Source organism: Gavialis gangeticus, unplaced genomic scaffold (assembly GCF_001723915.1).
Source record: "Gavialis gangeticus isolate Ggan-Ray unplaced genomic scaffold, GavGan_comp1, whole genome shotgun sequence".
In the NCBI taxonomy this organism is placed as follows: Eukaryota; Metazoa; Chordata; order Crocodylia; family Gavialidae; genus Gavialis; species Gavialis gangeticus.
In genome coordinates, this window is record NW_017729022.1 from 81,646,387 (window position 1) to 81,673,730 (window position 27,344).

General features: G+C 42.6%; 1 protein-coding gene across 1 annotated transcript in view; it reads left to right on the forward strand.

Annotated features, from left to right (window-relative positions):
• Positions 1-18,475, forward strand: part of DENND5B (DENN domain containing 5B) — a 220,395-nt gene extending 201,920 nt beyond the window's left edge. Inside the window, exons 18-25 of the mRNA XM_019515829.1 lie at positions 142-263; positions 3,523-3,668; positions 6,538-6,656; positions 7,626-7,813; positions 10,144-10,226; positions 10,406-10,532; positions 12,617-12,791; positions 13,700-18,475. Of these exons, the coding sequence (XP_019371374.1) occupies positions 142-263; positions 3,523-3,668; positions 6,538-6,656; positions 7,626-7,813; positions 10,144-10,226; positions 10,406-10,532; positions 12,617-12,791; positions 13,700-13,883 (1,144 nt within the window). The 3' untranslated portion in view covers positions 13,884-18,475. The remainder of the gene's footprint in view (positions 1-141; positions 264-3,522; positions 3,669-6,537; positions 6,657-7,625; positions 7,814-10,143; positions 10,227-10,405; positions 10,533-12,616; positions 12,792-13,699) is intronic.
• Positions 18,476-27,344: the final 8,869 nt, after the last annotated feature.

Here is a 27,344-nt window from a genome sequence, read left to right on the forward strand (position 1 = left end):
TGCCAATTTGTGCAACTGAAAATCTGGCCCATTATCCTTCTCTGCAAGTTAGCCCTTAATTTCATGTTCTGGGATTTGCAATTTTAACTGTTTGTTAGAAGACGTTATTTTCAAGAGCAGCAATATCTCCATTTCTTTTAGGAAACTTTACAAGCGTTATGCTTTCCTGCGCTGTGAAGAAGAACGAGAACAGTTCCTGTATCACCTCCTTTCACTCAATGCTGTGGATTACTTCTGCTTCACAAGTGTATTCACCACAATCAGTGAGTTGGAGAACAAAACTTTTTTTTTCTTTAATAAAAAAGCTAATTTTTTTCATGGAAATATTTCTCCTGCCAGTACTACAAACCCAGAGATCACTGGCTAGACAGTCTTGCTCTCCTGGTTAGGGTCACGCTGGGCGCATCTACATGAAATGTCAACTGCACAGTAAACATCTTGGCGCCTGGGCGCATGAAACCTAATAAACTTTGCAGCAAAGTAGTCTTGTAACATACAAGTACTACCCTGCTGCAGAGTTTTTTCATGCGCAACAGCGCACACGTAGACATTGCACTGGCTGGCATTGACAGTGCCCTCGTTTCCCTGGTTTATACCTGGGGAATGTCATACGGTACTTGTGGCGTTGCAGATATTGTTTCGAGTCATTGTGGGTGAGGGTTTAAAGTGGCAATTTTCTTTGAGGATTCTCTTGGTAAATGATAGTCTGGTAAATGAACTACAGGGGACTGAAGTCAGTGATTGGCCCAGAGAGACCCCTTCTAGTCCCTATGGTGAGAGAGGAGTATTCCCAGGACACTATCTTGCCTGATGGTCAATATAGCTGCAGGCTGCCTGATAAGAACCTAGTCATGGCTACTGAGATCAGTAGGTCTAGCTGCTGCTTTTGTCCCTCACAAAATGCAGGGACAGATGAGAATGCTTGGGATAAGAGAATCAGATACCGGAGGAGAGCGATGTTCAAAGAATGTTCTGATCCTTGAGCATTCTAGTACGAGTTTTATCTCTCAGGATTATATAGTTCTCCATTCCTCTTCCCTTCCTAGTCTTCTGTAACAGTGGTTCCCAACCTTTTTTTTACCACGGCCTGGCAGAAGTGGGATGGGGCACACAGAGCCAGCTGCCTCCCTCCCAGGGCTTCCCTGCTGCCTGGCTTTAACCCTGGAAGCTCAGCTGTGACCCCAGAAGCAGCTAGCCCAGGTGGACAGACAGAGCTCCTAGCAGATGGCTCGTGCCACGACCCCACATCCAACCCACTGTGGCCCAGTGGTTGGGAACCTCTGCTCTGTAATACCAGTATTTCCACATTTTTTCTGTTACATATACATCATGGCCACAGATATGGAAAAACAAACAAGCAAAAAAACCCAGCGCTTTACTTTCAGCTCAGTATTCCCCTGTGCCAAGCACAGTGCATGCCCAGAAGAGGTATTGTGTTAGTTTGACCCAGCTTGCCCAATGTCTGTATAGATCATGAACTTCAGTGGGGCTTTTGGCATTTTTATCTAATAGCTTATTGAATCAGATTTAGATAAAAGTGCCAAAAAGCCTTGCTGCAGTGCCCGGTCCATACAGGCACTGGGGAACTGGGTTAAACTGATGTGCTGCTTCTTCCAGTAAAGCGCTGTTTTGTTTTGTGTTTTTTCATGTTTGTCAATTGCTTGGGAAACAGTTGGGACTCCTTAGGACCTGTCAGCAAAACCTTTTTACAGATGAAGTATTGCATATGTAGTCAGTGTACCTGCTTCCTCTTCTTCCATCCCTCCTGACATGACTGAAAGAACTCTCTCTTTCCTATTCACCTATAAATTGAGACATAAATTAGGTCAGAACCTAGACATAATCCTATTTTGGTTTTTTGGTTTTTTATCTCCAACGATATAGAGCACTAGCATTGATGTGTTGGGGTTAACCTTGGCAATCTTTTTTGTTTTCATGTCCCTACTAATTTAAGAGATAAAATAAGATGAGTTTTGCCTAACCTTCAAAATATGGGCTAACCCCTTCAGCTTTTCTCTTCTTAAGTCTTAATTAGGAAAATGAGTCATCATTTAACAAAAAACCACAGCATCTAAGTGTGCATGGAGACATGGGTTTTTCCTTGCTATTACTTTGTTTTCTGGGGCATACTTCTAAGCAGCTTGCTCCTGTAAAACAAAAGCATTCAGCTGTGGTATTTTTGTGTTCAGTATTGTGGTGGTTATTCCAGAAGTAAAGATGGTGATTTCTCAAACCAAGGGAAAAAGCAGGCCTGTGAAATGTAATGAGAACAAGTCTTGTACTACAAGGACCAAAATTCTATTTGGTTCAGTTCAAGATGAGATGGGAAACCAACTCTGTTTTCTTATTCAGCAATGGATAGATTCCCATAGATTTAAAGTGGTGCTGGTTAAATAACATCCACCGGATGCTCGCTCCTACCCTGGGGGTCTTCAAAAGGAAGCTAGACAGTCACCTAGCCAGGGTCGTTTGACCCCAGCATTCTTTCCAGCCCGTGGCAGGGGGTCAGACTTGATTATCTGCTCAGGTCCCCTCTGACCCTACCAACTATGAACCTATGATTCAGCATTGCACACTGAACATTAACTCTATGATGTCCTTAGCCAGGTAGCCTGAAGTGGATTGTTTGTTTGGTACTTTGACATATAGGGCTATAATATGTACTTAAAATTATGTTCTCATTTTGATTATAGGGATGGCATGAAGCTTATCATTTCTCAGTTGTTCTGAATTGTTTGTGTGTGATGTAAATGTTCTTTTAGTTTTTCTTATGGTGCACGATCACCACCTAGTGGCTATCTGCGCAAATGACAAACACTTGATTACGTACATGTAGGGAAGTTCCTTCCTTTCTCAGTTTCTGACTTCAGATTTTGGAAGAACTATTTCAGGGTATTGTTACAGATGTCTGTTCCTGTAGTCTCTGATGTGCTGACTTTCCCATCATTTTTGATATGTACAAACTGGCAAACATTAGCTTATTTTAATTTGGGGGATATTCTCAACTCCAAATGTTACAAGAAAAGAGCTTATCTGGACACTGTTCGCATTTGAAGGACCAAATGTCCATGGTCACTTCTCAGTATGCAGTACTCAGGTAGTATCTTGTTCTTAATGCCAGAGATGTAAGATACTGGTATTTGAAGCCATTTTTATAGGCACCAATTGCTATTAGTCTATCTTGAAACTACCCAATAGCTGTACTGCCTGCTGTCTTTTTTCCCCCTCACAATTATTCCTTTTCTGTTTTTATAGATAGGTTGTGCCTATCTGGAATTGGAATACTGTTGTGCTTAACCTTTCCTGTGTGATGAGAGCATCTATTTCCATAGTCGGTGCACTGTTTTTAGCTTTTGTCTTGCTCCATTGGAAGTATTTAAAAATATTTTTTAACGTTTAATGCCACTGGGACCTTAAACAAGAGTAGAAACTACCAGTAAGATGCATACGGCTTATTCTGTAAACCACATTTATTAAATTGTCAGCTAAGTTTTGATTTAATTTCTTTTTTTGTCATATTAGTGATTCCATACAGGTCAGTGATCATCCCCATCAAAAAGCTAAGCAATGCAATAACCACATCAAATCCATGGATTTGTGTTTCGGGAGAACTAGGAGATACTGGAATAATGCAGATTCCCAAAAACCACTTAGAAATGACATTTGAGGTGAGTATACCCTGTTCATTTTCAATCATGTATTAAGAGAAATCCCTCTGAAGAAACACTTTATTTTGGTAAACTCTGTATAACTGTTTATACAGCAGCATTATCAACACTTTCCCCAATACCAAAAATCACTGAATATTGAAAATAAAAAGCATAACAGTATTCCTTCTTTACCCACCATACTAGATCTAAACTTCACGGTTCTGTACAATTCCACCTCAGTATAAATCTCTCTTTTTTTCCTCCTTGTTTTGTTGAAGATGATATCTTCAGTCTTTTGGTCTTGTTTATTGCTCTGTTTCTGTGCCTTCCTGTTTATATAGAATGATCTCCGTCACCAAGTCTACCTGCCTATCCCCTGTGTCACTCAGAACCCTTCTGAAGAAGACCCCTTTTTTTGCAAATCTTAGTGCATGTTTCTCTGTATCAGTAAATGCATTTAGTCTCTCAAATGTTTTACAACAGGGGAAGTGTCTAAGGCTGCTGACAGATGGGAGGGGGGGACTGCATTTTACCAGAAATACCATGTTAGTTCAGCCGGACTCTGCAGCTTCTATATAAATCAGGCACTTCAGCAGCACTTTTTAGGGCTTTTTTCTAAACTGATTCAACCAGCTATTAGATAAAAGGATCCAAAAAACCTCACTAAAGTGCCCGATCTGTACAGATGTTAGATAAACCAGGTCCCACTAATGCGACGCCTCTTCTGGGCATGTGCTGGGATCAGCACAGGAGTGCAACAAGTTTAACGTAAAGTGCTGGGGGTGTTTTTTAAGGGTATTTTTTCACTTCTGCAAGCAGCCATTGAAGGCACAGATCCTGTAACCACATCCTCCTCTAGATGTTCTCACTGAATTTAGGGATGTTTCTCTCTTCTGTGCATAATGACACCTACCTGTATAGATGTTTGCAGGAATGGGACCTTTGCTGGTAATATCTGTAGTACAGGGACCTGCCCTTCGGTGTTGCTCATCACTTAGCACAGGGTCACCTAGTCTTCACTTGGGCCTGTGGTCATTCCTTCAATACAAGTATTAAATTGCACACAACAGCTTCATTAAAATAATGTTTCTGAAGGTGAGGGACATATGCCCAAAATTTACAACCGCAGCTAAGGTTTTCTGAGAACCTCTTGTTGTCTCTCCTGTGCATATCCATTAGAATACTCTTTAATTAAATGACCACATCCTTTATTTTTCCAAGGGAACCCTGCCTTAGTGGACAGGATAGACGTATTCTGTAAAGGCATCTGGGTTGTGTAGTGAGGGAGACTAATCTCTAGGGAGGTATGTGGTGTGAATGAGGCAAGGGATTACAGGAAGGGAGAGAACAGTCTCCTGATTAAGGCAGTTGAATGCTGTTCTGGAAAAATTGATTCTATCCCTGGCTTGCCCATAGAGATGGTGTAATACTAATTAAGTCAGTTAAACCTAATCACAGGTGATTGTGTGTTCCTCATTTCCTGGGTTCCCTACAGTTTGATTTGCAAAGTTCTGAGTACTATATACTCAGCTGCAGTTTACATCAGTGGGAGTCTTGACTTGGGACATATTCAGCACCATATCATGCAAAACACACATTGAAAAATCAGTTTCTAGTGGTCTCAGATTGGGCAACCAAAGTTAGTGGGTTCCTTTGACCCTAATTTCTTTGTGCATCAGCTTGTCATCTGGAAAATGGGAATGATTATGCCTCTTCACTTCACGGGGATTTTGTGAAGGTTGTTTAATAAATGCTGTAGAAAGTACTGCCCTCTTCTGTGTAGGATTTGAATAATGTGAACTAAACACGCCTATACATGTGCCCAGGGTGGGGAATGGGGACATTTTAATTAGAGTGGTTCCTGGAGACCCTCTCTAATTAAAACACCACAGTGTCACGCGTATTAAGCCCCCACACATTTCAAAATGGCCAAGGGATGCCATAACTAAAGTTTAGTCAATGAGCTTTAGTTAAAGTGCCCCAGCAGCCATTTTTTAAACCTCAGGGGCTTATACACATGACACTGAAGCAATGCTAGAGCATTTTAATTAGGCACCTAATTAGGCAACATGTATAGGCATCCAGTGAGGCTTGGGGCCATACACTGAACAAAAGAAAAGATTGCTGCGTTGAGCATTCATTGATTATGCACTGAGTGAGGCAAGCATCCTGTGGGGTAAAGGACAGCATGGCATCAGGTAGTTAAGGTTGATTCATAATGTACAAGGGTGGCAAACTTAGGTGGCACGGGCATCCTTAATTCTGACATTTCTCCCACTTCTACATGCTTGACTTCATAGCATCAGTACTCTTTAATGTTAGCTCATTTATGTTATTTTCTCAGTTTTTAAAAGAGCAAATTGGAAAAAAAATGCATCAGGTATCATTATACTGACCTTTCCAAAAGATCCTCAGCAGGGCTGGAACTTCTAAATCCATTGCACAGACCTCTGCCCCTTGAGCTAACTTAGCAAGTGTTAGCAGTGCTGAGTTGTCACTAGGGATGGGGACCAGCATTAGTGTGGCTATGTGTAGCATGCTTTCCCAGTGGGTTTTACAGCAAATAAATGGTCAGACTCAAGAAACTTTTATGCACTGTTCCAGAAAGGAAGCATGCTCCAATGCAGAGTTTGGCAGCCTATGGCCTGTGGCCCACAAAAATATTAGATCAGCTACACACCATGCCTTCTGCCACATGTTGCCAGTCCCCTCTGCAGCATCCAGCAGGCAGTGGCTCCAGTTATTCTTATGCTTTCTAGTGGTGTTTGCTCAGTTAAGAATCCCTTCTACATCAGCGAAATCCAATTAAAAACCTGTGAATTGAATTACTGCAAGTCATCTTTCTTCAACATTGAGTAAAATCTGTTTTGTTTTTTTTTCATTTCAGTGCCAGAATTTAGGAAAGCTAACAACTGTTCAGATTGGTCATGACAACTCAGGGCTATTAGCCAAATGGCTGGTTGATTGCGTCATGGTCAGAAATGAAATCACAGGCCATACATACAAGTAAGCAATGAGTTAGCTCCTAATTACCTGAGTCTGAAATCCCTACTAATAATGTGTTTCAGAAACCCCTAGTGTCTTTTTTGATGTGCAGAATTAGGATGCACATGGGTAACTTGATTTACACACCAGAGAATTTAAAGTTTTCCAGTTTCAGAAAGTACAGCTGCAGCCAAGATAAGGCTTGAATACGGCTTGAATGGGAGATTTTCTCTATGCCTGTTTCTGTGCTTGAACCTGGATGAACTGTTGGAATAATTTTGCAATGTTTGTCACTCTTGCATCTAATAGCAAGTTTATTGGGGCTGGAGCTGGGAGGGGGCATGGCAGCACTTAGAGTACAGGATGCGGGTACGGCAGCGCTGAGAGCAGGGGCTATGCCCTGTGCTGCTTGCCTCCTTACGCCCAGAGCAAGCTGCACCCACATCTGCCCTGCTCCTGGCTGGGCAAGCGGCAGCAAGATATAGGCCCTGGTCTGAGCACTGCTGCGCCCCTCCCCAAGTCCTGCAACCCCTGCCCCGCCTGGGCAGCTTGTCCCAGTTCCAATCCCTCCCTCCCCCACGCCCCATTTCCTCCCCACCTCCACCCACCACAACAGACTTACCAGCTAGAGGCAGCTGTGTCCAACATGGTGAGGACTAGTCTATGGCATTATCTCCAAAGCGGCACCAAATCTTTGGATCTGATTCAGCTGAATCAAATCGGGACAGCGATTCGAATCTCTGAATCGGGACAGCGATTTGAATCTCTGGATCAAATCGCCGTCCCCTCCGAATCGGCCAAATCCAAAGTGAATACTTGCCGCTTCACACAGGCCTAGAAACTCGCCACAAAAATATTGGACAAATATTTTTGTGTATTTTTTGTCTGGTTTCCCTTTTCATAGCACCACTAATTCCCTGAACATGTGTCCAGGTTAGTAATTTATAACACTAGTCACGCACTGTAATCTTCTGTTGGGCAATACTGCAGGTTTCCCTGTGGACGATGGTTGGGTAAAGGTGTTGATGACGGCAGTCTGGAGAGAATTCTTATTGGAGAACTGGTGTCATCCACATCAGATGAAGACCTGGGGAAACAGTGTCGTACTCCACCGCAGCAGAAGTCTCCTACCACAGCTCGCAGATTGAGCATCACTTCCCTGACAGGAAAAAATACGAGTAAGTTGGTACCGTTTCCGGTTCTTACAACTACGACATGATGGGATAACTACTGAGAAGCAGACATCGTTCTGAACAGGACTGTTAGCTATAAAAGCAAGGCCAAGTCTAGAGGAATAGTCTCAAGTTTGAGAGTGTAAAAGGTCCTCCACTTACCCTGGTTCTGCTTCTGAGCTGCTCTGACTTGGCAAATTGCTTACCCTCTCTAAACTTCCCCATCTGTCAAACAGGGACGGTGACTTCTTTCACTGATTTGAGGCGCAGGGCCCCTCTAGACTTTCAAGTAAAGGCATGATGGAATCTACACAATCGTTATGTAATCCACACAATCATACCTCCTGCCGTGCCATCTGTGCATAATGGTGGGATCCTGTCGTGCCATCCTGCCACCAGCAAGTAGCAAGCTTCTGCAGCTGTGAGTCCAGTAGCTGACCAGACTCACAGCTGTGGCCGCACCTTAAAGCTGGTGGGGCAGGGAGTCCTGCACCTAATGGGACTCTTGGCCCCAGTAGCACCCCAAGGCTGCTAGGGGTGCTAGCTGCAGGACTCTTGGCCCCAGTTAAATGTGGTTCACCCATGTGGGTGGAGCCTCGGCAGCTGATAGGGGAGACCCTGCTGCACATACAAATTAAAGTTGGATAGAAACCAGCTATAAAGGTACTGTGTATTTTCCAGCTCTAGCTTTATAGCCGGATGGACCTTTTTATGGCAGGGTAGTTACTTTGCAGATGTAGCCGGTCAAAATTAATTGCACAATTAACCAGTTAATTGTATAATCTGTGTAACATGTAGAGAGGGTTTGGGTTGCAAAGGACATGGGACCAAAAGAGATGTTCTGTCTCATTGTGTGTAGTCTCCTGCTATTGCAAACAATCTCAACCTGCAGTCTTGTTAACAAATTTATCTAGCTTGAGTAAAGCACCAGGTGATTTTATTTCAGTTACCAGTGTCTGTCTCCAAATATCACAAAACCTAAAGAAAGCAGCTTGAAATCAGTGTTGCTGTCCAGGAGCATGGTTCGCTGTCTAGCTATCCATTAAGGGCATTTCTGAGTAAAAAAAGAACAAACCTCAGTAATTCAAATCAAGGTTTGAGGGTTTTTGATTTTTAAAATACTGCATTGCTTCCTACTTTCAGAAATACTAATTATTACAGTGTTTTAAAGTGTTAAGTGTGCTGAAAAATCAGAAAGGGTGTGAAAAGAACTATGGGAATGGTTTGAGATCTGGAAACCCTGTTAAAGTGAGAATGAGTTTCCTATCTAGTTTTCCAGAAGATTACTAAGTAAATTGGTGACATCCTGTAAGTACGTACGTGGGTAGAAAGATCTGATAGTGGGAGACTACATAATCTAGCACATAGTCATTAAAAGACCCAGTGGCTGAAAGCTGGAGCTTGACAAATTCAGACTGAAAATATTTTTTTTCTTTCTTTTTTTAACTTTGATGGTAGCTAACTATTGGACCAACTTGAACAGTGTACGTTGTGGCTTCCCTCCAAGCCTTTACATTGAGAATGAATGTCTTTCTGAAATAAATATGGGTTCTAAATTAAAAATTATAGACGATGCAATCAGCACTCATAGTAGAGATGATATCTTTTATTAGACCAAGATTTTTGCGCAAAAAAAAAAATTTAATTGCAAGCTTTTGGGCACAAACACCCTTCTTCAGGCATTGGAGAAAGATTGTAAAACTTCTCCTGAGTAGAAAATTTGCATTATCACAGATCCTCACAGGAGGTGAGAGACTTCATACTAGCTCTAGTATTTCCATCTATTGACTCCTCTGTGAAATCCTATGAAATATGAACTTTCATTTCTACCCAGGAGAACTTTTACAATAAAATATATCATCTCTACTATGAGTCCTGATTGCCTTTTCCTCTAGACCAGTACAACTACACAACCTGGATAGATTTGATGCAGGAATTTCTGGATGGAATTCTTTGGTTTTTTGCTGTACAGGAGGTCAATCTAGATGAGTTCAGTGGTTTCTTCTGGCCTTCACGTCTCTGAAATGGTGTTAGCAAAATGAGTGCTGCTAGCATATGATGGACAGAGCTTGATTAGCTGAAGTATCATTTATAAAACAAGGCTCTGACGTTTGCAATTTAAGTCTGGCAATTTATATGACTAGTTCTAATGTTCCTCTGTTACTTATTAGGGTTCAGATTTGCTCAACACAAATGACTCAATGAGTTCTCCTCCTAATAATGGTAGAATATAACCTGTGGTTTAAGCCATGCCTATTAAAACATGTAAATTTGATGAATGTACATTTGTTTTAATGTCAATTTATTCAGCTACTGTGCTCTCTGTTAATTTACAGAGCCAAATGCGGGGCAGATCCAGGAAGGAATTGGGGAAGCTGTAAACAACATTGTGAAACATTTTCACAAGCCAGAAAAAGAGGTATTCTGTCTTCAGCATTATCTATAAGAGGAAATTCCATGTAAACACTTATATAACCAGGGAAGATTAAACATGTATAAGCATAAAAATGGGAACCTTAAGTATCTTTCTAATTCTTGGCTTGCTTTGAAGCTTCCTCCAAGCAAAATTGTACTTAAGAATTGTATCTTTTTCCATAGAGGGGAAGCCTTACCATTCTGTTATGTGGAGAAAATGGCCTGGTTGCAGCCTTGGAGCAGGTTTTCCACCATGGATTCAAATCAGCTCGGATTTTTCACAAGAACATATTTATCTGGGATTTCATAGGTAAACCCGGCCATTATCTTGTGATAAATGGAACGTGAAATGGGAGAACTTTGGAGGGAAATGACCACAAGTGTATCTCCCTCACATTTTAACTTGCCTAATTTGAATTTGCTTAAGAAGAAGTATTTGTTGAGTACAGTTGTGCTTTACCTTGTAGAAGGTATACATATTATCCCAGCTCTGCACAGCGTTCAGGCCTAATGATAGGGGGGGTGAAGTGAATTGGGAACCCAAACAAGACATGAAGGTATTACCTTTTTGAATTTGTCATCACCATGTGATATCAGAATGGGGCAGGGGTAAGGGGGATTTGACTTCTGGGTTAATGTATAGTGTGTTCTATCTAGGTTCTTATACCATGTTCCTCACCATAGCATCTGAGTGAAGTGGATGAGAGGTTTTTTGCAGGATGGTGATTTGGCTGATTTGAGGGGGAGGGAGGTTTATTAACATACATATTGCTGTGTAGACTTATATTAGAAAAAGTGAGATGAAAGAAATGTGTCTTGCACTTGCAGTAGAAGGTAATGAAGTTTTTGAAACCTAGGTCTGCTGGGTGGAAGGAAATGCGTGTTAGCCACGTAGAGCAGTGGTCTCCAAACTTTTTTGTTCACGCACCCTTATCAGTAAAACATTTTTGAGCATGCACCCCCAATGTATATTTATAGAAAAAGAAGTTCTAATATTTTCTTCCCGCACCCCAATGGATCATCTTGCGCACCCCACTTTGGAGATCATTGATCTAGAGAAGTGGGTGTTTGGAGAAATTTGAGTGGGGCTCGTGGCACTGTGTGGGAGGTTACTCAAGCAAATAAGGCAAATCTGTTTCAGTAATGGACTGAAATTTAGACTCGGACAAAAAGGAATGGCTCCCTTCTCTTAATCAGCCATCCATCTCGCAAAAGCCACAACATGTAATCCTGTTTTCAGGAGACAGCCATGACAGGAAATGGCACCGGGGCTTTCCACTTCATACAGAGGCTTATCAGTGCAGATATGTGTACAATTAGTTTGCACACCACCACCAGTCCCTGCACCAGTCCACATTTTCATTACTAAAGGCCTGAATTATTGACTAAGGCAGGAACTGGCAGCCTTCATAAGCTAGAGGACAGATCAATCCAGCCCCAGTTCTGTTCTGTCCAGGTGGCTTCCTCAGCATGTCAGCAGCAGTGTGGGTGGAGGAGGGAGGTTGCCTGTGCTCAGGCTGCTGGCAGGCAGCTCGAAGCTGCACCTGTATTGCCACTGCTTCTTCAAGCCCCCAGATCCCAGCCGGGGCACAGGCACAGCATCCATCCAGTGGGGAACTGAGCCAAGACCAGGCAGCAGGAAATTCCATCCACCATGCTTCTGCTTCTCCCCACCTCTCAGCTGCAGCGTAGGTGCAGCTGAAAGCTATTCATTCCTGGCTCAGTTCCCTACCAGCTGGCAGCTTGGCCTGCACTGTAGCCAAGGGGCAGGGAGAAGCAGCGGCAATGCAACTTTCAGCTGCCTGGCCCCAGCACAGCTCTTTGCTGCCCAGCCAACCCCCGGACTAAAATATTTTTACAAAGAGAGGAAAATTCCCAAGTTTCATACTCCATAAATGAAGGTGCTTGGAAATGGCTTTCCAAGAGCATCATGATGGAAAAGCAATATTTATTAGAAATCAGCCTTTATTTTTCAGTGGATGTCCTACATGTAATTATTACCTATGTATCTGTAGTGCCCAAACTTAAGGCCTTAGGCAGGCATGTTAAGTAGGTAAAGAGTCTTAGCTAGAGGGAAACTGTTACTCAGGAAATCCCAAAGTAATTGCTAATGGTATCATTTTATAAAATAGAAATAATCAGGCCACTTGTAAGCACTCTTGGGCTACTGATTATGATAAACCTGTAGGTACATTTGTCAGTAGATTATGTACACCAATGTTTTTACCACCATTTCCCTCCTATATTTAGAACAAGGGGAATATGGAGTAGCTGTGTGGTGGCTTTTTGGCATGTGCCAATCTTCAATGACTTCCATCACCTACTTCTAAGTTACCGAGGTACCTGCAGTGTATCTTGTATTCATTGTGTCACGGTTTTCCTTTCCTGCCACAGAGAAAGCTGTTGCTTATTTTGAAACTACTGACCAAATTGGGGACAATGAAGAGGACCTCCTGCTTCAGAAATCATCTTGCAAAACGTTCTGCCATTATGTAAACGCCATCACTACAGCACCACGGAGCATTGGGAAGGATGGCAAATTCCAAATTCTGGTTTGCCTTGGGACTAGGTATCTAGCAGCATTCTTCAGTGGGAGGGAAGTGGGAGGGGGCCTTCTGTTTTTCAAGTGCTCAGTTGAAGAACATTATATCCTCCTTACTTTGTGACTTAGTTTACGCTGATAAACAATTGTGAACATAAGCTAGCTGACTGGTTTTGTTTTTTGTTGTGTTTTTTCACCCTCTGCTCCCTACCCCAATATATAGCCTTAAGAGCACAAGAGGAATGGCAAAAAGATCAGGTTTCATTACAAAACAAAACAAAACAAAACAGAACTAGTGTCTAGACTTCTGGAAGATATTTTCAGCCCTATTTTTTAACTACATAGATATCTATACATAATAGTTTCTCTTTTTAAGTGACATCTTTCACTAAGTACAGGTACTAATTTGAAGTTTGCTGAATAGAGGAAGTAGTCCACTTCTTCATCTTTCTCAAACTCCCACCCTGCTTTTTTACTAATCGGCCAGGTGGAAATGGTACATGGCTACCTTCCTCTTGATGAAACCTTGCTTGTTATTTCTTCTTTCTTTTATCTTTCTAGATATTTTATAACAAATTAGATCTTGCCAGTATAGATTTCCTGGACACTGCTCTTTTTGCTGCTCACTTGAGAATTTAATAGAATCTGTTCCTAGGTCATTAATCCAACTTCCCTAATCTCTTTCCTGCCTCTGCTCTCCACTTTCCACCCTTAAAAAAAAGCATTATGCTACTTGCAGCAGGGTCATGCATTCATATTAATATGAAGAGTCCCACTTCCATGGGAGGGTTTTCAGTGCAAACAACACATCATGCATGCAAAATTAGGCAATACTTCAGCTTGTGTTTTTGTTTGAGAGAAGTGGTGTTGTGTTTTTTTTTAAATTAAATTCTGCTGTGGTTCATCCTAAAATAATCCCGTTCTTCTCTCTTCAGGGATCACTTGCTCCCTCACTGGATTCCACTGCTGGCAGAATGCCCTGCCATTACAAGGATGTATGAGGAGAATGCCCTCCTGCGAGACCGCATGACCGTCAACTCCCTCATCAGAGTCCTACAGACGTTACAAGATTTCAACATTGTCCTAGAAGGGTCACTCATTAAAGGAGTGGATGTTTAGCATGGCTTTGCTGAGAACTCCATTATTTCTCTCCCAAGCAAGCGAGCAAAAAGTGGGGACCTGATTGGACTTGAAAGCTGTGGTAGTGCATCACTGTGAAGCAAAGTAACCCGTTATCGGGTGGGAGTGGGAAACCCAATTTATGCCAGGTTCAGGACTGTCCTAAAGCTGCAGACAAACTAAAATGTGGTATTGTAGTTTATTTGAAACAGAAATTTAGTATAAAATAGAGTATTTTCGTGTGTTAGATGTGTGTAAATAGGCTATCTTCTTTAAGAAATTATATTACCTGTAAGAAACTTTTCTTAGACTGAGTGTTCTTGTGTTGAAAATTAGTAGCTTAAACCTGGGGAGACAGAAGGGGGAGAGGAGGCATTGCTACTTGCTCGGAAGGAAGAAGCCAGTCAATATGTAAATATAGCGCAAACTCAGCAGGGCTTTTTCAGGTATTGCGAATGAACACAACAAGTATCAATATTTAGCCATTGTCATCTCATTCTTAGAAATGCTGTGAATGTATACTGTTTACCCTATCGCACATGGTTTCCCTTGTTTGTTTAAAAAAAAATCCAAGCCTTTCATGCATCCAAGCTGTGATTTGTCATAGTTAATCTTTTGTGTAATTTTTATCAGTCAGTACAAGAGATGTATATGAACACTGGACCTGAGGAACTGTTGCACCTCAGAGAGCTCTCTGGGTTCTAATATCTGTTAAATTGTACTGCACCAGACTATATGTGGGGAATGTTGATAGCTTGATTAGTCAGTTGACCCTTTGTCTGTCAGGGTTTTGCTCAAATGACTCCCCATCCCTACCCTAGCTTTGGATTTTGTACTGTGCATAATTTCACTTTTTTTCTGTTGAGGAATTTGGTTCATAAGATAAAGTGAACTCTGTTGCTCTACCTGATAAGCATGTATTACTGTAGAACCACAAACACTGACTTTGCTTTGATAAGAAACCATATCAACCAGTTTTGAAATGCTGGCAAGGTACTCGTCTTCCTTTATTCTAGAGAGTAAGTGTTTCTGGGAGGCATAGGATCATATTGATTTTGAATAATCTAGCTCCAGAAAACACACAAGGCAAGAAGGAGCAGTACTTTAAGGCTTCTTTCTTGTACTGTTTCAAACTAGTGATCTGTTAGCAATACAAAAATATCATGAGTACACAGAAAAACTGGTAGCTTCTGCTCAAATAGAAACTAGATCATTTAAAGCCAATTTGTGGGTGCCATGCAGCAAGTCTACAAGATGTACCATTCCATTTTCTTTTTTGGAGACCAGATTTGGGGAGACTGGGGACATAGTTGACTTAAAACTGCTGTTGGCTTTTAGAGATTGGCTCAACATTTTTTTTGGTTGTCACTACTTTAATTAGTTGTTCAGTGAATGCCTGTGGGTATCACAGAGCTTGGGAAGGAGGTACCTGACCAGAATAACAAATGAATGACATTGTAGGTCAGAACTGAAGTGCATTAGAGAAAGCTTTGGTGGAATGCTCTTGTTACATCTTGCTCTCACCCAGAGCAGTTTATACACACATGTATAATATACAGTGTATATTATATACACAGAATGCACAATATACTAGTGTATATTATACATATAATACAAAGAGCTGAGATCCATAGAAGGCAGGGGGCTTAGAAATTAGGGTTTTCTCTCTCTCTTTCTCTCTCTCCTGCATTTTCCCAACTTCAAAATAATGTTAGAAAATTGGTGTTTTAGTCGCTCCTAACCTGTAGGCAAGGTTTTATAGATCCAAGGAGTTACAGTGGAGTGGAGTGCACAGTGTAAAAGAAAAAGGGAAAAAGGCAGAACAAGAGAGATGGAAGTGAAAAGAAAACTAGACCGTACCAAAATGTTGACCTTTGTCAGGCAGCTTTTGGGCATTATGGCACTGTAACCCACAACAGAGGGATTCGTTTTACAGGCTGATACAGTTCATACTCTCTATTTGCAAGCTAATAGTGAGTATTCACTCTCCTATTATCTTTCTACTGGCCAGTTCTTGTAATAGCATTCACTTTTGTCAGTTGGTTCTGCATGACACTTCCTGGCCAAAGAAAAACAATTATGTGGCATCCATCTTATTGGAAAGTTATAATGAATGACTAGAAAAATGTCAGATAAAAATAAAGATGCTTCAGATGATATGAGGGTCTCATATGGATTATACTAGTCTGTGCTGAGTAACTAACTCATAGAGTATTGCAGTATCTTTATGTATGTACACATTGGATCATATTCCCCTGCAGCTCTAGTTACATACTTTTTAAAACTCTGTCTTCAACAACACATGATGCCTGTGCTGGTTGTAAGGGAGTTGGTAGTTGTTCTGAACTACATGTTGATTTAAGCAAACTACAACTTGTAACAAATGTTTGGTTTTTAGACTTCCTGCACCTCCCCTTGCTTGAATTGTCTAAAATCATCCAAAACAGATTGCAGTTCTATATAGAATGTATAGTAGGGTTGTGAAGAATTCATTTGGAGGACTGTGGATAATGCAATGGGCTTGTGCTAAAAGCCTGCACTTGTGTGCTGCCTCTAATTTAACATTTAGTTTTGGACAGGTGTGGAGTCCTAGGTTTTTTTGGGTGGTGGTGACCAGGCAGTCTCAGTTCAAGCTAACAGGCTCAGATACCTGAGCAGAATACTCAGCAAGAATTTTGAAAAGTCATTGCTGACTTGACTTTTTACATGAACTATAAACCAAGTATCAGAAACCAAACGGCAGTATTGTGGTACTACTGGTGACTTAGGAAGTTTGAATTTTTTACTCTTTGTAAATCAAAAATTTTTTGCCCCAGAATGAATCTAGTTGACTGACACCCACCTTTCTGGCCCTGTGGGCAGGTTGAGTGGTAGAGGTTTGGCCCACAGGTTGGCAGGTCCAGCAGTGCAATCTAGTGTGTTAGCCTGTCCCTGTGTGCCTAGATCTGGCTGCTTGCAGCCCAACCCCACATGTCTGGATCTGACTATGCACTGGCATGCAGGGCCACATTATCTGGCCTGCACACTTCCCCATGGGACCAGAAATTTGGCAGCAGGAGAGATGCAGTTAATGCTGCCACCACGCCCCCTCCACCAAATTTCCAGGGTTTGAGCATCCCTGGTCTTGATTATTCCTGAAGTCCTTTCAGTCTGTACCATCCGAAGACAGTGATCCTTTTGGTCAGGGATTTATAAGGTTTTTTTCTTTCTTTCATGAAAGTTATGATTCTTTTCCAGCACAGTCTGCATCCAGGTGGTTGTTTTGATTTTTTTCTAAATATTTATGGCTGATGAAGGAAGGTAGCCTTGACACTGCACCCCACAGACACAGTGTCAAGTGTATGTTGGAGAGGCTAGAAAGAGAAGCATCCTTCAAGTCATGTGTAGATGTAGAGAACACTCCATAGTGTAAGGGGAAAGGATCACGGGCAGTGCCCTTACATTAAAACATACCTGAGAAATGTAAAGTTCAAGGTGGCTTAATTTTTTCCCCCTCAAATTAAATTTAAAACCTGTGGCACTTAACTTTTTAACACAACTTCACATTGTTTTGGGGGGATTTGGGTTTTTTTTAGGAAGTGTTAACTTATATGGGACTTGTTTGTTTTATTAAGCTTCACACCACAAATAGTATGAGAAGAATAATATGTCTAATATTCCCTAATAGGCAGTAAAGCATCATAGATGCCCTAAAGCATATTGAAGCAAGAGGCACAGCTGAGTACTTCTGAATCCTAGTAGACTAGCTCTTTGACAACCTTTGGGCGTATGGTTCTTTGTACTGAATGTTTTACTTCATGTATACATTTTTACTAGATTACTTTTGATCATTGGAAACTGTGAGAGTCTTCATTTTTTCTGTGAGGTTTACAGAAATCATTGTAACTTGCTAGAGTAGAGAGCAAGCCTATCAGGGTTCTCTTAACCTTAGCACAGTTTTGTATTTCAGTATTAAAGCACCTTCATTGTTTGGGAAATGGAATCTTGAAAAAGACCAAAGCCCTTTTGCAAAAGTATGTATCCAAATTGTCTGTTTCAAATGTCTGAGTCCTGCATAGTAATGTTATGCTAACATTCAGTATAATAGCTTGAAAGAAAGAGTAAGAAAATCAAATGCCTCACTGTGTTTGTACAAAACATGTATTTATAATTCTCTGAAGCTAGTTGGATTTCATTGTGTTTAGCGAAAAATCCACAGCTGTTTGTTCTGCACTATTAGTTACTTTTGTTCAAAATGATCTTTTTAAAATAGCTCTGTGAAGGCATATTTAAGAAATTTCCTTCTTTCAATCAAATGAAGGTGTGCATCTCATAGGAAACTGTTGTATGTTACACTTGAAATGTATGAATGTGCCCTATATAGCTTAAAACAGCCCTAAGTGTCTCCATATTAAGTATATTATTATTTTGTCTTTACTAACTAAATCAGACCTGGATTATTTTCAGGAAGACGATATTAGTAAAAAGTATTGTTATATCAAGCACTTTAACGTACATATCACAAACTGACATGGGTTTTTCAGGTTTTGGAGTACATTTAAATACAGCTTTTCATGCTATGTTCTTTATGAATAAAACTGTGAGAATAACAATCTGGATCACTGTCTCCTTGCAGAATAGCAACCAAAAGATGCATGTCACAGGTTAAAGAGTTTGAACTAAAACTGGAACAGAACATAGGGGCTATAAATAGAACACAGGTTGAATGGCACAATCCCACGAATAATCCTCCTGGCATTGGGGAGCTCACAGGTATTGTGAATGTGTGTGTCTATTTGCATATATGTGCATATTTAGCAACTCCAAGCATATAGGTGCAACTGTACTCTTCGTTTTCAACACTAAAAATTTTTGCACATCAGAAAAAAGCTTCACTCATGATGAAGCTATGTTTTTAGCACACTGGTATTTTCTAGGCTGCCACTGGAATGACCACCATGGGTTGTACATCCCCTATTCCATGTAGCCCAACATATGCCTTGAGAAGGATGTGATGCAGCGTGACTAGCAGCATCCTAGACTGAGCAGTGGTTCTCAGCCAAGGTGCTACCAAATTCTTTGAAAGGTGCAGTGAGGTATGAGGAGATAAGCAGCTATGCTAAAGCAGATAATCACAGTTTCAGGTTTGTTCCTGCCTGAGTGATTCCTCACCCCCATTGCCTAGCCCCATTCAAGGGAGTAAACACTGTAATACATAAATTATTTTTTTAATTGGGTGCTGCTCAGTTCACAGAAGTTATGGAGGGGCCCTCAAAACTAAAGAAGGGTGCCTCGAGTCCAAAAAAGGTTGATAAACCACTGCCCTAGAGTTCATGTTTTTTCTTCTGTTACTGACCTGCTCAAGTGCTTTGTCCCAAAGGTCAAAGGATTTGTGTGAGACAAAGTTCCACAAACTGTCCAGCTCCATTAGATATTTTGCCCAAAGCATGCAGAAGAGAGAGAGAAAGAGAGAGAGCACTAGCTCAGGGGTCAGCACAGTAGTTGTACACCTGAAAAAGCTGCCCTCTTTTTTTTTTTCTTCTGAAGTTCAGTATCAGCATAACTTGGTTCCTGCTGAAGTTTGATAACAAAGCTTACCTTAGATTTCAATAGCGGTTTAGTGAGGTAAACGCTGAGAACATTTGAAATTTCACACCTACAATACATACAACAATAGGTATGTATTAAAACATTTCTGAAGACAAAGAGAAACCCAGTGAAGGAGTGAAAATTTCACCTGGTGTTGTTGGGACAGTATCTGTGGAAATTCCCATCCAGACCATAATTCTGAGTCACAGTTCAAGTAAATACAATGTTCCTTTTTATACCCTCCATACTACAGGATCCTGTAAGTGTAACAAAATCAGCATTATTCAGTGCTGTCACACTTCAGTAGAAGACACAAGTAGAGGTAATGCAGTTTCGTTGCTATCTGCATAGCTCATTCCAGATGGTTGGGGACTGAGGGCTGCTGGACAATGCAGCTGGAACTGTTCTGATCTCATGCTGTCAATAACCCTCCGAACTAGGGTAGATTGTGGGCAGCAATTGGCAAAACTTAGCATCCCGAGTAGGGGGGGAGTGAAAGCAGAGGCACCCATGCAAGGCAGCTGCATAAGGCTTGTTAACATCTACCTCATCAACACTGGGGATCAAGAAAAAGCCTTTTGCCAATGTTGAGGGCAACATGTCCAGGTGAGAGGAAGTGGAGCTCAATTCCCTGAAGAAAGCAAGTTGTTTTTGTACGTTAAATGGGGGCTCAGCTCAGGCAGATAAGGCACTGCAGATATCTGTCAGGATCTAAGGCCACATGCAAGCACAATTTTGTCCAGCAGTTACCTGGTTATCTGACTGTTACTGCCTGCCAGCTGCCTAACTACTCAGCTGGACCTTTGCGTGGGCATGGCTGCCTGCTTATAAGCAGCAGCTTTTTCAGTGCTTAGGAGGCTACTTAACAGGATCAATGTTTCTGTCTAGCCTTGGACTTCTAACTACTTGTTCTCAGTTCCCTGGTTCCTGCTTGTTGATTCCTAGCTTCACGGTTCATGCCTGCTTGACTCCTTGTTCCAGGTGAGCCCCCTGTTTCTAACTCCAATCCAAAAGCCTGGCTCATAGCTTTAGACTGGCAATTGCCCATGTTGTTACAGCTACAGCTGCCTGCTCCAGACGCCCTGGCCAGTGACTCTGATCTGTTTCTTGCTACTAACCCTGCTGGCTCACAGCTATACCTCAGAGCCTGCCATTATCTTGGTCCTTTACAGGCCCTGGCCTTCTGACCTGCCTAGACCTGATCCCCCTGACCCAAAACTAGTCTGCACCTTGTCTGATTCCTCACTGCCCAAGTTCTGGTTGTCCCCCAACATATATATATATATAGCCTTCTTCCTGGTATCCAAGCATGTCCAGATCCAATCATGACAAAGTTCTCTTAGAGAAACTTATTCAGGTAGGAATGTCATTGTAACTCAGACCTGTGCATTAACAATATTTAAAAAACTCTGCTGGGTGGGGCTGTGCTGAAGTGGTAAGAAATGCCATTTTCCCATCTGTTCCCCTATGAGCTTCAAAAACACAATGGAGTTCTCTCCACTGAGGTCAGTCTGGCTCGGGGAACTCAACATTAGCAGTATTACTGCCTCCACCTTTATAATTTCATCAGTCATCTAATTTAGGAGCCAGTTTCTAAACACCAGGTCTAGCACCCAGTAGGGCCACCTATGTTTCATGGCAGATTAGTAAAGAACATCTTATCCAAGGTAAATACTCTCAGCTCTCAGATGGTGGCACAGGATACCTTCTCTCTTGCCAAGCCTCTTGCTTAAGAACAGAACAAAACCAAGCCAAAGTGTGCATGGCACGTGGTTTTAAAACTTTCACAATAGCATCATCATTGTCATGATGGTCATGTGATCAACAAAGTGCATCAGTTAATTTGGACATAACCTTGACAGGACCTGAGAGATGCTTCAATGATGTTCATATATAGGTAGTTCTTGTTTGAGAATCTAAACATACTTTTCACACCTGGCTACATTAAGCCACTACAGAATTCAGAGTTATCAGGATATTAGCTGCCCACCCCTGCTTTGTATATCTTCTCTGTGCCACAGTGGCCTGACAAGACTTACTCAAGTCATGTTTTACTACTTGTGTTGGAGCAGAATCCAATATCCAAAACTCCCACTCCTTTGCCTGACTTACCTAGTTTTGTTTTATAACAAGGCCACCAAATGTTTAGATGCAGGAGTCGAGGTGGATGTTATCTATCTGGACTTCAAGAAGGCCTTTGACAAGGTATCCCATACCATCCTTATAAATAAACTGAGGGGATTTGCCTTGGACTATTACACAGTAGACTGGGTAGAAAATTGGCTCAAGGGCTGCACTCAAAGTGTGGTAGTGGACGGGTCAGTGTCAACCTGGAAAGATGTGGGCAGTGGAGTTCCTCAGGGCTCAGTTCTGGGGCCAGTGCTATTCAACATCTTCATCAGTGATCTGGATGAGGGGGTGGGAAGCACCCTGTCCAAATTCATGGATAACACAAAAATATGGGGTAAAGCTAACACCCTGGAGAGGAGGAACCAGATCCCGGCTGACCTAGACAGGTTGGGGAAGTAGGCAGAGAGCAACAGGATGCAATTCAATAAGGACAAGTGCAAGGTGCTGCATCTAAGGAGAAAGAATTGCCATCGTACCTACAGGCTGGGGGGCGACCTCAGCACCACTGAGGCAGAAAGAGATCTTGGAGTCACTGTTGACTCCAGGATGAACATGAGTTGTCAATGTGATGAAGTAGTCAGCAGAGCCAATCGCATCCATAGGTGCTTCACAAACAGGTTCAGGGAGGTCATTCTGCCTCTCTACGCAGGACTGGTCAGACCACAACTGGAGTACTGTGACCAGTTCTGGGTACCACAGTTCAAGCGGGATGTGGATAACCAGGAGAGGGTCCAAAGAAGGGCCACTCATTTGATTGGAGGCCTGCAGGGAAGGCCCTACGAAGAAAGGCTAAGGGACCTTAACCTCTTCAGCCTCTCCAAGAGAAGGCTGAGAGGGGACCTTGTGGCAGCGTACAAATTCATAAGGGGAGAGCAACATGAAGTAGGCGATGATCTGTTTACCAGGGCACCCCCTGGAACAGCAAAGAACAGCGGCCGTAAGCTACTGGAGAGAAGGTTTAGACTGGGCATTAGAAAAAGGTTCTTCATGGTCAGGGTTGCCAGGATCTAGAATGGGCTTCCAAGGGAGGTGGTGCTAGTCCCATCCTTGGGGGTCTTCAAGAGGAGACTGATCAGGCACCTGGCTGGGCTCACATGACCCCAGGTTTGGTGACCCTTTTACCTGCCAGGAGCGGGCAGGGGGTCAGACTAGATGACCCACTGAGGTCCCTTCCGACCCTAGAATCTATGAATCTATGAACATGGATGATTCTAGGTAAGTAATAGTATGGTCTATTAAGGGTCCTGTGTTAAGTTTGGACACTAAACAAATGCAGATTAATATATGAAGTTTCCATATGTGCTTGCCTAGTCATTTATGTACTTGCAAGTACATTGGGGAAGAACATGCTACAAATTTAATTTTGGTAGTGTCTAAATAGCTGTAAAATAAAAGGCTATAAAGGGTAACTAAGGAAATTAACAATTGAAGGAGTCGCCAGTAGGGTGCAGGCACAGAAAAGTAAGTTCTATATTCATGCAGCACGTTGAGTGTCAAATGCTCGCACGTTCCCACAACCAACAGATCCAAGTGTAAGATACAGTTCAACAAAGCCTATCCCCAAATATCTGTTGGGTGTTGGATTCAGTACTCTGCAGTCATTGCATTCTCCTTGCTTCTCAGGGACCCAGTGTCTAGCAGAGAGGAAACCTGAGCTGTCCTTGCAAAGCTAGAAATGGCCTGTCTCATCTGGGATATAGCATATTGGGAATCTGGTGCAGTGAAGCTCATGCCTATAGCTTTTTCTATTGCTGTAAATCAAACTTTTTTGAATAAATGCTCTAGCTGGGATTTTCAAAGAAACCTAATGAGTTAGGTGCCCAACTCCCATTGAAATGTAAGTCTCAATTTTCGTAGACACACTGGACAAAAAGTTGCTTCTTTCTTATCGCAAAAAATCTGTCATAGTCTGTGGCCAATTCCATCAAATTCTATGAGCTCCAACAGACCCTTGTTTCATGATGTTCAATGGCTTTGACCTCTATGAGCTTTAGAGATTTCTTCCATGTGCTGTATCTAGTTGACTGAAAAATCTCCTATCGTGGTCACATGCTGGCTATTAAATAGTTTAGCCCTTCAAATTCATGGTCTGCCTGGTTCAGCATAAGCACAAGAAAGTTTGAATGCTGTTCCCTATTAAACATCGGCAAATGAAACGCCTGTGAAATGTCATTTGGATAGGAACATATTTGTGCTTAGGTTAACATATGGATGGTGTTCATGATTTGTTTCTCTTTAATAGATACAGACTTACAGCTGGCTGTGTTTCAAGTACGCCGTCTCTGACCCCTGGAAAAGTCTGTACTGGATGCAACTCTTTGCTCCCATTCCTATTTTCCATGACTGATACTAGTTATATAATAGTATGTCCCTCCAAATAAGGGTGTTTGGCAGCTTACTAAGTGTTTCTTGTGTTCATGATTCAAGTATTTGATGATAGATATAAGAGGAAGCATGGAAGTGCAGCGAAGGCACTGGACTGGGAGTCAAGAAATCTGGGCTCAGTTGCTGGCTCTGATGCAGACTCTCCTATATGACCTTGGGTGGCTCACTTAGTTCCTCAGTGGCTTAGTTCCCCGGCTGCAGAAGGGAAAGGATAATGTTTCCATTGTCCTACTTTGGTCTTGTCTAGGTAAGTCTTTGGGAAAGGAAATGGTCTCTATCCTATATCAGTCATTTTTCCCCATATTTGTAGACCCCTCTTGCTCAACTTGTAGGCCCTCAGTTAGGAAATAAGCCTTGTACATGACTGATTTAAGTGAATTTGTTCAGTCCTGTAATGATGAGCACCAGAGAAATGCCTGCATGTGGCTGCATGTGCCACTGATCTCATCCACACAGACAGGTTGACAACAGTCTGAGAATCAAACTGAGGATAGGGAGAGAGAGGAAAATGGGGACAGGAACTGAGTGACCGCCTACTCCTTGGCTTTCTAACTCCATACCAGGCAAGGGTGGCTGCTGGCATGGGAACAGGTTGGCATGGGAACAGGCCTAAAGGAATTTCCCTGTTGGACTAGAGATGATAGAAAAGGTAAGCAAGTCTAATCTCTAATCTACCTCCTTCCTCTCATGCTGGTTGGTAGTTTTTCAGCAAGTGATGTAAGAGACTTCCTTGCTTTGAGCAATCATTTTAGGTTGATCCTCCTCCCCTGTTGCCCCAAACTATTTGTCTGCTAGTAGTACCTCCGTTTAGCCTCCCCATGATGTGCTATATGCAGTTGTCTTGTGCTCCATATGGAGAATTCTCTCTAGTGGTGGGACAGCTCTGGGAATAGTCAGAGCATTCATATGGTCATTGAGGTACATTTTCTTTCCTAGATAAAATGTTTTGAATTCATTTCAAATGAAGTCACCTGAATCCTGATCATCCCTTGATGGGAGAGGGAGAGGGTTTAGCAGATGTACTGGAGTCTTGTGCTTATGGGGTTCCCACAGCCCAGTCACATTTTGGAGTATCCCCTTGCTCGGTTCCCTGTATGAAATGTCTTTACCTGGGTGAAATTTCCCTGCTTTGTAAATCTGCAGCCCTTGAGGCTTCATTCCACACTGGAAGGCAACAGTTCTAAACTAAGCCATAAAATGCAAAACTGAAAACTCAGATTTAGTGTGGTTATTGGTCTGCTGGAGGTGGAAACCTATTGTGAATGGGCTGTGGGTCCTGACTTTATAAGCAGCATGGAGGTGGTAGAGGAGAGGGGTGGTGTAAAGGACAAGTTTTTCCCACCTGGAAAATGACTTTAGAAATGAATTTCAAAATTGTGTTAATATTAGATATCAGCACAGGGGTGACAAATGTGGTAACACTTCTATTCTCAGCCAGCTCTACTCAGTTGTTACAAGAGTACAGATGTGAGAAATGGACTTACACTAGTGAATTATGGACTATTCCTAATGCCTTTGAAACAGAGAGGCTCATTTTAGTGCTTAGTGCCTGTTTCAAGGTGAACCTGTTGAACATTTCATCTTCCTCTCCTCCCACCCACTGATATTAACCTGTCATTTAGTATCACAGCAGTAGACAGTTTCATATCTTATATCTATAAGACCGAGGACTACGGAGACCAACATTTTTGGCAGGCACACCATAAATGAAACCCCTCACTCTCCCCCAGTACCATTCCAATCCCCTTCCCCTGCCTGAGCTGCTGCTCTGCTTTCTTCTCCCAGCCCTGTGCTCCTTGCCCAGTCTGCAGCTCTGCTTTCTGCTCTATATGCGGCTCTGCTCCCTGCTTCCTTTTTGGTCTGCCATGTGCCACACACTGAGGCTGCAAGGGCCACTTGTGGCAAACATTCTGCATGTTCACCACCCCAGACCTAAGACTATTTTCTTTCTCAGGCCCAGAAAAAGAAACCCAGAGATATTTTGCTTCCTTAGGTGGTCACAGCCCCTCCATGCCTGGAATTTACCTGCATACTAACTACAGATTAAAAGTCTCCTAAAGCAGTGGGGACCAACCTTTCTTGGCAGGTGTGCCACAAATTAAATGTCATGACCCTGAATGCCACTCCAATACCCTTCTGTTGCCCAATCCACCACTCTGCTCTCTGCTGCCTGTCCTGTGCTCCCTGCCCAATCTGTGGCTCTGCTTTCTGCTTCCTGCTCAATCTGTGGCTGTGCTGCCTGTCTTTTCCCCTATCTGCCACATGCCACACAAGCCACAAGTTGCTCCCCCTCCCCATCCTAGAGCATGAATCCCCAGCCTGAGGGTCATGAATATCCTGCTTGTCCCATTCCACTAAAGGGAATGGAGGTCCTGGCAAGATCCCCTTCCATCTAGCTGAGGATCCCAGAGGGGCCCCAACATAAACAAAGTAGAGGACTCCTTTTCTAGATCCTGGTGAGAGAAACGTATCCCAGGAGAGGTGCTGGGACCTGCAGGTGTCCATCTGCTCTCTCTCACAGCTGCCAGAGTTCAGGGAACTCCATGATTTTTGCCACAGACCAGAGCTGTAACACAACTTTTATTTACATTTAGACTTTGACTGAAAGCCTACATTTTACACCGAAGACTAATAGGCTGTGATGGAATTTAGGCACTGGTGTTAAAAGTTTGCTGGTTATAAACATGCAGAGTCTTGTGATATTTTCACAACCCCCTTGTGTGCTGACGAAGGTCAGTGCTCAGGCAGAAATCCTGTGTTTTAGGAGGATGGGTATTCAGTCATAGCCTGTTGATGGTGCTGGAGAGGAGGGGAAAACAAGAAAACTCTCCTGATTTTTATTAAGCTACAGCCCTATTACATGCCTACTTTCCTTTACAGAGCAAAAAGTTGTGCTAAGACCAGACTGACTTGGCTACCAGATGAAGGCCATTTTAGGAGCCTCTTTTAATGTCTTGCCATCACCTGTTTCAGAAATGCTGACCCTGCTGGGTTGTTTTGGGGTTTTTTGGTGGGGGAGCAGGGTTTGCTTTCATAATCCAGGGTAGTTAGAGTGGCTTTCCTACCAGGGACTGTAATATTTTTCTCCCAGTTTTAGTTAAATTGGCAATGGAACCGTGGTGACACGTGTGGGGTGCATGGTGGTGCCACTTAGGCAATAGGCTGGGGGGGCAGGCAGGAGCACTGGTGCCCCCCCCTGCAAGCGCTGGCTGGGGAGAGGAGCACAATTACTCTCCCAGAAGTGGCTGCAGCCATTCCCAGAAGCAGCTGCAGCAGTCGGCTGTCTCGCCATAGGCCATGGGGAGACTCCCCTCCGGTTGGTGGAATCGGCCGCAGGTGGATCTTCCTGCCTGGTCAGTGAAATCAGTTGAGCCCCGC